We start from the raw sequence: 12,682 nt of genomic DNA, 5'->3' as shown, positions 1-12,682 counted from the left end.
CACAGGATGAGTACAGTTTGTCTAAGTTTAGCAAATCAGCATAATTGACAATAAAGCACCAATTAGGAGGACAAGTGGTGATGCAACTCCCCACCCCAGGTCCGGCCCCTTCTCCAGAGCCCTCCCTTGGCACTGGTGCACTTTGTCCATGACATTATCTCCAAGAGCTGCTCTCAACCTTGGGAGCCAGGAAAGAGCCAAGAAAGCACGGGGGCTTTGTACCCCTGGGGCTTGGAGCTCTGGCATCTTTCTCTTTGTTTACAGAAAGACTATGGAAAATTACTGGGAAATCTAGCCGCTGATACAATAAGCTACAGAGCTACAAATAAATGTGCAAAGAATACAGAGAAGATAGGAAAGAAAAAAGGCAAAAGCCAAATGGCATCACTGCAAAGGCACAAAATGCCCTTGTCCTCAGCCCAAGGAGATCTGACCAGCTGAAGTGGGACTGTGCAAACCCTGAACCATAGACATCAGAAGGGACCCTCTGTGGAAGATGAAGCACAGGAGGAAGAGCGCGAGGGGGAGGAAGAGGCAGCAGAGGGAGTGGGCACTGGCAAGGCTGAACCCAGCACTTGCTCCCTATTGATCAAGCGTTTGTGCTCTGTTGATGTAAGGCATTATGTACAATCAGTGTTAAATATTAATGCCAGGAAATGTCCGGCTCTACATTCAGAGTCAGTCCATTTAACATTCCCAGTGTTACTAAGCTACAGCTTGACCTCTTTTAGTGATGTTCTGGAGTGCTGTAAGAACATATTGTGTGCATTCTGCCACGAGTAAGGATGATCTGTATGTCAACAGTGACAAATAAAATGTTTCTAAAATACAACTACTAAAACAAAAGTTTGGAAACAGGACATTTCTCAATGCTACTTAAACTTACAGTAGACTGTATCTTCTCAATATTAAAGGTGAAATAAATTCCAAATAAGTGAGGCTTCTACAGCTTTTGACACAGTGTCTAAAATCCAGAAGGTTTGCACTTCTGTATACTGAATAATTTGAGAATTAAACACATCCTATGAAGTGTGTATATGTGTAAGTGCTTTCATTTGTAAAAGAAAAAATTTGTAAAAGAAAACATATATCTCTCCTCTGAAAACTTGATTTTAAGTTCACTCCAAATGGTAAAATTTAAAATTTAAACTGCAATACAGCTTTCACTATGGTAGCATAAATAATCCATTCAAGCAAATGAAAAAATTAAAATTTGAATGAGCAGAGTTCATTCAATTGCAAGACGTTTTACACAGGATACATTTAACAACATTACTAAGAAATGGCTGAAGTTGAAAGTTCTTCATCAGGACAACCACACAGGAAAAGAAATTGCACTGCCCTGGGACTTCCATTGAACTGGTCAGAAATTTCCTGTGGAGCCTCCTTCCAGGCAATGACACATCACATCTTTAGAGCAGAAGGACCTCAGCTTTATTTTAATTCTAAAGAAACTCCTTGACTTCAGAATGAAGAGAAATGAATCCACGGAGACACCTGTCAAGAACTAAAGTATCTAGTAAGCTAACAGTCTGTCTATCCATGTTTAAAAAACAACAAAAACAAAACCAAAAAAACTTATGACCAGATTTTACCTGTGTTTTTTTTAAAAGTTAAGCTACTCTAGAAGGCTGTAAAGCAGCCTGAGCATTCCAGCCACTTCCCTTTGCCTTTCAGCCTCACCCTGCGAATTCCACATTATCTCCTCAACCACTCACTTCTCCCTTAACTTCCTGTGCCTTCACATCCCCCTCCTCTCCTCCAAGCAAAAGAAAACCAAATTTCGTCCCCTTTCATGGATTTGGCATGGTTCTGCATACAGTGTATATAAATGTTTTTGGTGCTCCACTCTAAATAAATACTATTTTTCACACAGAATGTTGCCACAGACTGCCCTCATTAAAATGGCTGTTATCTCCCATTGTTTTCAATGAAAGTTAAGCTAAAATGGTTGTTAGAAAACAGGGAAAAGAAAGAAATGTGTCCACTGCGTCCCTCTGGGAACCATGAAAAAGGAGCTAAATTACCTTTGGGGAAATGGTGGTTCCTTATTCTGTGTGAGGCTTCCACTGAGCTCAAACTAATTAACTATTTTACTTCTAAATTCCAAGGAAATTAAATATTCACTCAAAGAAGAGCAATTGGAATTTTGGGGAGGAAATGCTGCTTGCGCTCTCTGAAACAAGTGGCTGAATTCTCACATTAAAAGAGAAGAAATGCACAAAATTACCTGGGAAATTACCTCTATAAAGAGAAAAATTATGTTGGCTGTAAGAAGCAACACATTTCTGTATCAGAGCTTACAATTAACATTTGTGACACAGAGCAGTTCAAATCCCACCATTTCATTTTCTACTAATTTATGGGAAGGAATGATGAAGAAGGATGGTATGAGCAGTACAAGCACGTCTTCCCCCTTCCTGAAAATGTAAGAACAAGAATTTAACTGGGGAATTTCTTAGTAGCAAACAGGAAATTAATCCTGATTTTCCTGCAAAGAGTCTCTGCAATCCAAGGGGAGTACCAATTGCTCAACTTTGAAAAACTTCTGGTGAGCCAAAAACGGTTTCATACTCTTGGAGATCCTGTGCAATATTCTGATATTCACTCATAAACACCTGACACCAGGCAATGTTGTTTGCAGACTTTGAGAGCTGGAGCAAGCTTTTAACTAATCCTTTTCCACACTATTAATGAACAGCTACTGAGCAATAAAATTAAGGAGATGGGAGACTGAGGCAGCCCAGCTCGCCTGTGTAAATTCTACGTAAGACCCTGAGGTGGTGACCCACCTGTCCTCCCCAAACCTCCCAGCAACACTGGTCTTCATACAGACAAAACAGTGTCCTACACCAAGGACAAGAATCCTAAACATTCATCCAGTTCTTCACATTCACTGCATTTTGGGCTGCCCACATGAGAAAGTCAAGGATGCACCACCTTGGGAGATTACACCAAACAGTATTCTGTGAAAAATATGGTTTGTTAATTGTTTACTGTTGTGCAGCCTTTAACCATATGGATTTACTTAATGTGTTCAGGTATGGAATTTCAAAGCAAAAGCAAATTCTTTGTTTTCTCCTGGCTTCCATATCTAAGAACATATTTTACCTAAACACTGTGAGACATGATCTCCACAGAATGAAAAGAGTAGTAAAGAAAGCCACTTCATTCAAAATTAAATATGAATACTTCTTACACAAAAAGAAAGAATACAATTTTAACAATGAATGTATGAGAGGAAATTCTTTTCAGTTTGCTATTAACTACAAAAAGAATGCTACAGCCACTGGATAAATTTCTTCTGCTTTTAAGAAATAACCTGTTCTCTACCTGGACACAGGAGGTATCTTACAGAGTAGACAAATCAATAGTCTGAAGAACACATTCTGAGGGTGAGATCACTGACTTAGTGATGATCAGTAAATATGCAAATGGCCTTCCAGAACTTTGTGGAATTCAGGTAAGGAACTAACAGGTAACTCAGATCTGCAGCATTGCCTCTGGAACAAAAGCCCTGGAGCAAAGCAGGACAACTTGTCTTTTTTTTGCCCTTCTATGGGAGGATAAGGATGATGGGGAGTTTTTTTTCCTTAATTTCTGTTTTAAGCAGAAGGAGTTTAAAATGCATTCTCCACAGAAACTGACAGCTGGAAAGCAGACCTAGAATTCCATTTTCAGCAATAAAGCTAGAAGCAAAAGCTGCCCTAGCAAGGCTGCCAGCAGAAGGTCGCAGTGGCAAGAGATGGGTCAGGCAATCAAGAATGAAAACAAGTTCCTCCACCCCGATGCACAAAAGGCAGAGAAGGAGGACAGCAGTTTAATGAAACCAGAATCAAAACAGTTCTTTTGGGAGAACAATCTCATGGGCTTTCCATGGTAATCTGTAGTCCAAAATAGACATAAAAGTGTTCACAACTCCTCAAATACTGAGTATTGATAATGGTAAGTTAAGGAGACTTGGGTCATTTAGGGTGTGCAAGTGCCTCTTAGTTCTGCTGAAGGGAGATGGGTGTGGAGAACAAAGTAATTTCTCTCCCCATAAAACATAGAAATAAATGCAGAGACCCAACTTTTCTGGAGAGATTGAGCAGCCACCTCAAATGTCCAAACACTCTGCTCAGCAACTTCTAGGAAAACTCTATTTCTCTACTTATGACCTTTAAAAGGAATAATCTCGACCAAACCAATGACAGCATTGTTTTTGATGCACTCTACAACCCTCTGTCACAGAGCTCAGCACTGAACTGTGCCAGCAGGGCAGAGGGGATGTGGGCCCAGCTCATTTCAGTCTCTGGATCAAGGAGTGTCTCTGGTTTGTTACCCTGGGAGGTACAAGCACAAACCAGACACCATTGCCTATAGCAGAAGTGATCTTTCAAAAAGAGCTGTGGAGAACTAATCAAACCTTAACTGGAAAGTAATCAAGATTTTAATACAGCTAAATGTGAGAAACAGTGTACCCCTTCTTTGCACCAGCACCACATGGAAAATCTTCCACTGCCAGGAGTATGAGATAACAGGAGCACAGGAATTTCTGGAGAGTAAAAAATATCTTAACTGCTATGTACAGAAATCATCTTGTAAGGAAGGATTTTCAGGTACCACCCCTTTCAAACCCAGAGATGGGGATGAATGTCCAGGCCTGAGGAAGAGCAGGATGGTCATTTGTGGCCATCAGAACATGGGATACTGCTAAAATACCAGTTTTTGTTTCCCCTTTTGGACACAGTTTTCAGCTTGGAAAGAAGTGGGAAGAGTTGCATGTTGGAACTTGCTTCTCCCAGCAGAAGATCTCAAAATGTGGAAAAATGAGCTCTTAACTAGAGAGGTGAAAAAATCTCCTCAGGACATTGTGAAGAAACACAAACCATTCTACACTGAAGACTGAATTTTGCCTCAGACCATCCATGTACATGATTTTTCACAAGACTTCAAAGTGTGCAGAAGTGTTCCTCCAGGAAAAAGTAAAGTAACAGGTACCTGGAAAAAAATAATGGGGATTTTTCTGCTTCAAATGAAGCTACTCCTACTGAAATGCCTGCAGTATTAACAGGGTGGGTGAGCAAGCAACAGTTTTCTTTCCTGAGTCACCTGAAACAATTTCCAGTTCTACATGATATATCTTAAAACTTCCAGGCCAGGAGTTATCTCCCTGATCCAGCACATCCACATTCATGACATGAATTTTTTCAAGCCTAAAAAAAAATGATAAAAATGTACCTAATCAGTTCATAACCCTGTTCACTCAGAAGGAAACATATCCCAGTGGCAAATCTTGACAGAAAATAAACATAAAATCCATTTTAAATATGGGGGAACTACAAATACTTAAACTCAGGATGAGTATGGAAAATCTTCTCTATAAAACTTAAACTCAGGATGAGTATGGAAAATCTTCTCTATAAAGCCAGAATTGGGGTTTACTTTTCTATTTAGTGGATTTTTAGAAAGATGAGCATGGTAGTGCTGCAAGCCACAACACACTATCTGAGGGGAGAGAGAAATCAAACGGCATTGACCTCAGAGTTGCATTTCAGATAATGTAGAGCTTGTAAGTAAACTTGAAGAAACTCAGTTTTTCTGCGCATTCATTTCATGAGTCAACCTGTGTGTTCCTGCCTGACTCGCAGCTATGTCGAGTGAGGCAGCAATATTTCCAAATCATTAAATCATCTGCAAGTGCTTTCCTCCTCCATCAAGCATTCCTAAGCCTTTCTCTCTCCACAAAAGCAAAGACAAGATTATTTCCTCTCCAAACACAGCCCACTCAGCCACAGCTGCCATGTCTGCAGCAGCCAGACCACGCACCCCTTCAGCAGGAACGGTTTTTCTTAGGTCAAGTGGAACACATGCCTAATAAAGAATTCTGAATTGCTCGCATGAATTAATAAACAAGCCTTCTGTGCTGTTTTGTACGTACAATAACAGTTTTTAGATACGACAGCACAGCTACAAATGCTCTACTACTTGACCTGCAATGTAGCAGCAGAGTTTTGATTTAGCAGCCCCGGCAGGCTCGGCGGGAGGAAGAACCCAGCAACAGCTTCTGATGGTTCCCACTGACGGTGGGATTTTGACCTCTCCACAGCCAATGGCAAGACACTGTGTGGATCAGGGTTTCACTCACTGCATGTTCATCTTCCTCTGCTCTGAGATCTGCTTGGCTATATCCTAATACCACTTTCTTGTTTTTTGACATGAGCTTACCTTAAAATGCCACCTTAAAATACCAGACACAAAAACCATAATGAAGACTGTCCTAAGCAAAACCTAAGTGAAACCTAAGCGATAACAAGGAGCATTGTGAGTCTTGTGAGGGATTAAATGAATTTATCCCAACTGTGACAAAAACAATGCAGAGTTTTTCCTGCATTAGGAAGGAAACACTAGGCAAATTAATTTCTGAAGTAAATCATACTGTTTCTAAAATAAATGTTCATCCTGTCTTGATGTGCAAATAGAATCATACCATGATCTTCTCTTTTCTTCATCAAGCATGACTTTATACAGTAAGTTAAATATTCCATCACAAAATTGTAGGACACACTGAACTTGCAGTTTCTCACTTTTCTTGAATTATGACAATACACATCATAAATGAGCAGTACGGCCATGTAATATTCCAAGGCCTGTAGAAACGCTAATGGAACATGCTAAAGGAGGTTTCTAACTACTTTGATTCACCGACCCAAATTCCTAGTATACCTCTAAATTTAGACTCAATAGTGGACTTACTGATCAGTTAAACTCTCCTGAGCTGAAACGTCTGTGGACTCCTTTCAGACTCCAAATACTTTTTCCCTGAAAATTTCCTCTTGCTGATCGTTCTGTTTCACAATTTTGTTTCATAACAATATTTACATTTTTTGAATTTTTGGCGTTTGTTACATACACTTAATTTTGAGAACACAATGTCCTCCACTGAAGTCAACTGTTGTGCTTTGGATCTGCCCAGATTTAAATCTCTAATGTCATTCCTCACGGTCTTACACTATTCCTGTAAAACAACTGCTCCTTCAGTGAGGAACTAAACCTTCCTCTAATAACAAGGAAACAAAATACTAAGCAGCTAATACTAATAGCTACGTCTTTTCTTTTTCCAACAACTTTTTATTTACAACAGATTAGGACAAAATGACCACAAGTACTGTGCTTGCAAGAGATACCTAATTTTTAGTTTGAGGAATGTACCTTGCTAAGTTGGCTGACCTTAAAAACTCTGTGGGTACAAGATGTCCTTAAAACTTTGTTCCTCTCTCTGACAATTATTTCTTTCATTAATTATGCTTAGTGGTCAGCATAGCCTGGACATGACTGTGCAACATTGTCCAAGCTCCTTAACCCTCACAATTTAATCACCACTACAGGGTGTTAAAGAGACATTGGTGAAAGATGCTGGACATCTCTGACTGTGCTGACGGTACATTCAGAGTCTAAGATGTTGTTTACTGCAAATAAACAACATGGCAAGACCACCATTAGCTCACACACTGTAGGATGCCAAGCCATTAACAGATTTTGACAACAGAAAATGCAAAATGGTCACTTTGCTGAATCATTTCTGTTGTTCCCAAACTGTGTTTATAAGACACTGGGATAGAACAGTCTAATGTCAGTTTTGTCCGTAGAAATATGTTTTGGCACTAAGTAGACACTATTTGTGAGACAGACCTGGAAAAGACTCAAGGAAAGAGGTTTCACAGTTGTATTGTGAGAACTCCTCTCACTCAAGACTCCCCTGTCGTGTTTTGAATGAAGTCCCAAAGGCAGCAAAACTGTCATGAAACTTCTACCCTTTATTCCTCCTGTTGTCTTTGACCAGCTGATTTTACATTTAACTTATTCTATGTTGCTTGACTGTTTATTAGGGTGAAAAATCTCCAGGCTATTTCAGGATACAAAAACATACGAACCACCCCAGTTTCGGCCAGGGTGGTGCTGACAGAAGCCAGAGATCAATTCCATCTACAGAACAGTCTTTTCTTTAGCACTGACAGAGCACAGGTATCTGGGTAAGTCACATCCATGTTTCCATCTGTCCCGTGCCCTTTGTGACCAGCCTCATGTGTCCATGGCATGAGGGACAGAAGGACACTCTTTATTCTGCATTAACACACGGGACAGCACCTTGATCTCTGAGACAGCTTCCAGGGGTCACCCATATCGTGCTGGCAATAAAAAATTAGGAACTCCTACTTCTAAAACTGAGGAAACTGAGAGTTACATATAAACAACACCTGTGTTTCTGAGCCACTGCAGTGCAAAATACTTCTCTATCACATTTACACGTGCACAGTTAATGAAGCCATGGTAAAGACACACAAAACTTACATAGTCATGAAAGGCTTTTGCTTCACTTGAGTGTTCACATGTTTCTCGTCTTTCTGGAGCTGCACAGTAGAGATCCCAGAACACGCTGCAAGGGAGAGGTTACAGGGATGGTGAGAGTGTCACTGCGATCTCATGAGCATTTCATGGCACACACACACCCCACATGGATGTTCCTATACAGAAACGTCACTGTCTCTCCAAAGAATGAGAACACTCCCCTCTAAGGAAGAATTTAGATTTGTAAATCACCTGTGAGGAAAAAGCCCTGCCATCTGATCTCTGAGACAAGCAGTGCTGTACTCCTTTAACACCACTGCACCACACACCAACAATCTGGTGTAATATATATGAATACAACGTGTATTACTGTGCATTTAATCTTATCCCTCCAGCAACTGCTCAAACAACTTCCACAAAGCATGGGAAGGAATGAATTCATAATAATATGGAAAGGAAAGAAAACTGGGAATCCTTCCATGGTCAAGGTTCCTGGAGCCACAGAACAATTTGGATTAGAAGGATTTTAGAGCCCATCCAGTCTCCAACAACTTCCACTATCCCAGGTTACCCTGAGCCCCATCCAGCCTGGCCTTGGGCACTTCCAGGGATGGGGCAGACACAGCTTCTGTGGACAAATGTCCAGTGCTGTGCTTAAACCAAAGCTCCCTGAGGATCTGATGCCTGGGCAAGCACAAAAAATGCATAGGCATCTTCTTAGGTCATAAAGAATAAAAGGAAGGGTATCATGGCACATAATCCCATTGGTCTTCCCCACAAACTCCTTCAACTATACTTATATACCAATCAGTTCTACCACAAAGTTTCTGGAATGAAACTGGGTCTATGCTAGAATGACTTAATAATATATTTGAATTATAAAATTTGTTGGAGTTTCATTGCGGTTTTTTACTGGTTTAGACTTAATCCTCTATAACTTAATCCAGCACCATAATAGGGATTTATGGACAATTTGAGCACTCTGCTGCAGACAATCAAAATTAAGGATAATGCAGACATTAGGGATAAAAGGGACACGTTCTTGCCAGGCTTCCATCACACAGCAAGAGCTGTGAAAGAATGGCCAAAGAAGGATACCCCACTTCCCATGCAGCTGTGCAAATCACTTGGGTTCAAATGGGACCATTTCCAAACCTGTGAATTTTTGTACTCCTGACAGCTGGGCATATTTTCTGCACTTCTGCATTTCTTCAAACACAGGCTTTTGGATAGACTAAAATAATGAATAAACACCATGGCTACACAGCACTGCCTATGAGCACTCTTCTCCCCTGGGGAATTCTACACACACAGCTGTGGACTGCAGACTGAGCAAGCTCACATCTACACAGTCTCTGTATTTATTGTGTTTTCCTTCCAAATGCAACTATTTATGATATGTAGAATGACCCCTTAACTGCAAAATGTGCTGGAAGGTGGTGAAGAAGGAAAGCCAGGCCACCTCCTTTCTTATCAAAGCTCTATGCAATATTTCTTTTTTTTCTGTATCCAATATCCAGTATCTTTTTCTGTTATTTCGTTTTCTGTATCTAATTTTCTGTTATTTTATTCCTTAACAAGAGAATGCTTCTTAATCCTGATCCTCTTTTTTTTTTTTTTTACTGTGTTCACCTGAATTTCTTGCCTCCAGCAGCTGGAACTGGACATCAATATATTCTAGGAAAATCAGAGGAGAAGAAAACTGGTACTTACCACCACCAGGAATGCAAGAATCCTGGGGGCTCCCCCAGTGTGATGTTTTTTTCCCATCTTATCTAAAATAAAATGATAAAAACAGAGGTGTACATTGTGATTATTATGCTGGCATTTGATCATTGTGACTAAAAAATACTACATAATTCAGATAGAAAAAGGATGAGGAAGAGAAGATTCCACAGTTATGAGACACTTTATGGTCATCAGTTTGGATGCCCTATTTACTTACTTTTCTATATTTATTGATATAGCTGATCCTTTAAATTAGCTCCTCTTGTGCTAGGGGAGCATAGTTTAGAATTTTATTCTTTGGGGTTTTTTTAAATTCTGAGTATATTGTGTACTACTTTAAGGTCCTAAACGCGTGATTAAAGAAGTGATTATCAAGTACCGTTGAAAGCCGAGATCTTTTCCCATTTGCACAGGAGCGCTGCTGTGGATTCAGCAGGTGGCACTCTTCCCCCCGCAGCCAGGGCCAGCCGTGTTTTATAATCCTCTAGGAGTGCTTCAGTCACAGGTAATGTGCAAAAGTGAGGCAGCGCCGCTGCCATAACCCAGCTACTCTGGCTTGCTCTCCTCAGCACCTCTGCTGCCTGGGACTTCCTTCCCACCAAGGAAACTGGGTCTGCTTGAGGCTCTTTTCAAAGGAAATGCAGTTTAACAACTCTCAGCTCCTGAATTCAAACTTTTGTGGTTGATCAGGGAACCCATCAGACAACACCAATCGCAGCAACAGCATCTGTTTCTCTGCAAAACTTTCCAAATGTTGTACCCTAACTATAATCACACACCCACCTTTTCAATGCCAGTCGGTAGCTTGTCCTTAACTCCAAAATTAAAGAGTTTGGGCTATCACAAAGCCCACACAACACTGTCCAGAAGAATGTCTCATGTTAGAATTTGGTGGATCTTTGGTGCACACTTTGCATTGTGTGCACTGCAAACTGCTCTAGTTACAATGACACACAGCATAATTTCCTGTCCAACTCTCTTAAAAAGGAGTTGTTAACACCACAAACCATATTCTTCTCTATAGATAGAAGCAATGGCAGACAAGAAGAAGGTTATTTTAATTAAATGCTTAAACAGCCTTAATATGAAAGAAATTTAAAGTGACAGATCTACATACAAATATGTAAAAATACATAAAAGCATACTATTAAAGGTGGATATAGTGTTCATACTGCCAGGGTGCTTCCTAAAGCTGGCATTTTTTAAAGAGACTTAAGATTCTCAACTTGCACTTGATTTCTACATCCAGTTCTTAGGAAATTCAAACCCACGCAAGTTTCGTCAATACAAAATATGTAGCTCATATGCCTAAAATGTTGCTTGGACTTACATGAAAATCCATATAGAAAACCTCAAACCTAATGCAAATTTGACATATTATATGAACACAACTCTTTAAAAATAATTATGCTATTTTAAATTGTCTATAAAAGATAACATTGAGTCACTATCACTTGAGTTGGTAAAGCTGGCAGAATGAAAACCAACATCCCTCACACAGTAGCTAATACACAAAAAACATATTTCACAAAGTTCCTGAAGTGCTTAAGTGCCTAAAGTTCCTTAAGTGCTGGCAGGAAAAAGTGATGAACATTTGGAAGCCAAAGCCACTACAAAGGTATTACACACTCTTCAAATACACTTCTCTGAGGCACAGCTGCTCCTCATGCACCCTGGGAATGTCTTGGAAAGACTTGTGTTAATAATCAGGAACACACAGTACCTCTGAGAAGGTTCAAAATCACATAATGAAGAGATGCATTGTACAACCAGAATGAAAAAGGGGTTCCTGAAGCAGAAATTTCATTCGCTTAGCAGTAAAAATTATGTCTGCGAAGAACACCCACATTATGTTTAAGCAGTGATTGTTTTCTTCAAAGCAGGGCCTGGTGAGGAAATTACCCAGTTCAGGTCTTTTGTGGGTCCTGGGACATATGCCATCTTGAGAAACTGACTGGGAGGAGGAGACTGAAGGGAATGTGGAAGTTTGGGACTCTTTTAAAGGATTTTTGTTTTGTTTTAAATATCCGTACTTGTGTCTAACATAGCAGATTCAGTCTGTCTGATCAACGGGACTTATGAAGAATTATTATTTATGGGGGAAAAAAAAAAAAAAAACACACCAAAAAAACAACTTCATTGCCAAGTGTGATTGAGCTCAAAGCCAGAGAATGATTAACTGGGAAATGCCCACCAACCAGGTCCAGGCCAGGCTAATAGCATTATCCAAGGCTGGAATCTGATTTCCAGGATAGAAAATACGTGGGATAAGAATCTTCAAGAGAAGCATACAAAAGTCAAACTAGACACAAAAGCATGACAAAAACACAGGGATGCTGAGGACAACCATGCCTAAGTTACAGAGTATCACAGTGGATTCATGGATATCTAATTCTATTTCCTTTAATATGGTTCCATTCCTCTGAGGCACAGTCCCTGGCAGATCTGTGAGAGGGGGCTCTTAACCTTTATACACCACTGGCTGCCCTACAGCTCGGACAATCTGCGTGTGCTCTTCTTTTAAGCCCCAACACTCAGCTTTAATCTCAACTGTTTAACTAAAAAATGAAACCCACCCAAACTGAGAGAGCATCCAGCCCAGCAGTCACAGAACCATTCACAA

At 40.2% G+C, this 12,682-nt stretch overlaps 1 protein-coding gene across 4 annotated transcripts in view; it reads right to left on the bottom strand.

Moving 5' to 3' along the window:
- SSBP2 (single stranded DNA binding protein 2) overlaps nt 1-12,682 on the bottom strand; it is a 134,963-nt gene that overhangs the window by 89,595 nt on the left and 32,686 nt on the right. For all 4 annotated transcript variants that reach the window (XM_064736661.1, XM_064736662.1, XM_064736663.1 and 1 more), the window contains exons 3-4: nt 10,045-10,106; nt 8,335-8,419 (exon numbers count right to left, since the gene is read on the bottom strand). In XM_064736661.1, coding sequence (XP_064592731.1) covers nt 8,335-8,419; nt 10,045-10,106 — 147 coding nt within the window. The remainder of the gene's footprint in view (nt 1-8,334; nt 8,420-10,044; nt 10,107-12,682) is intronic.

The sequence above is a fragment of the Zonotrichia leucophrys genome, chromosome Z (genome assembly GCF_028769735.1).
Source record: "Zonotrichia leucophrys gambelii isolate GWCS_2022_RI chromosome Z, RI_Zleu_2.0, whole genome shotgun sequence".
In the NCBI taxonomy this organism is placed as follows: Eukaryota; Metazoa; Chordata; class Aves; order Passeriformes; family Passerellidae; genus Zonotrichia; species Zonotrichia leucophrys.
This window is presented reverse-complemented; position numbering and strand designations above follow the sequence as displayed.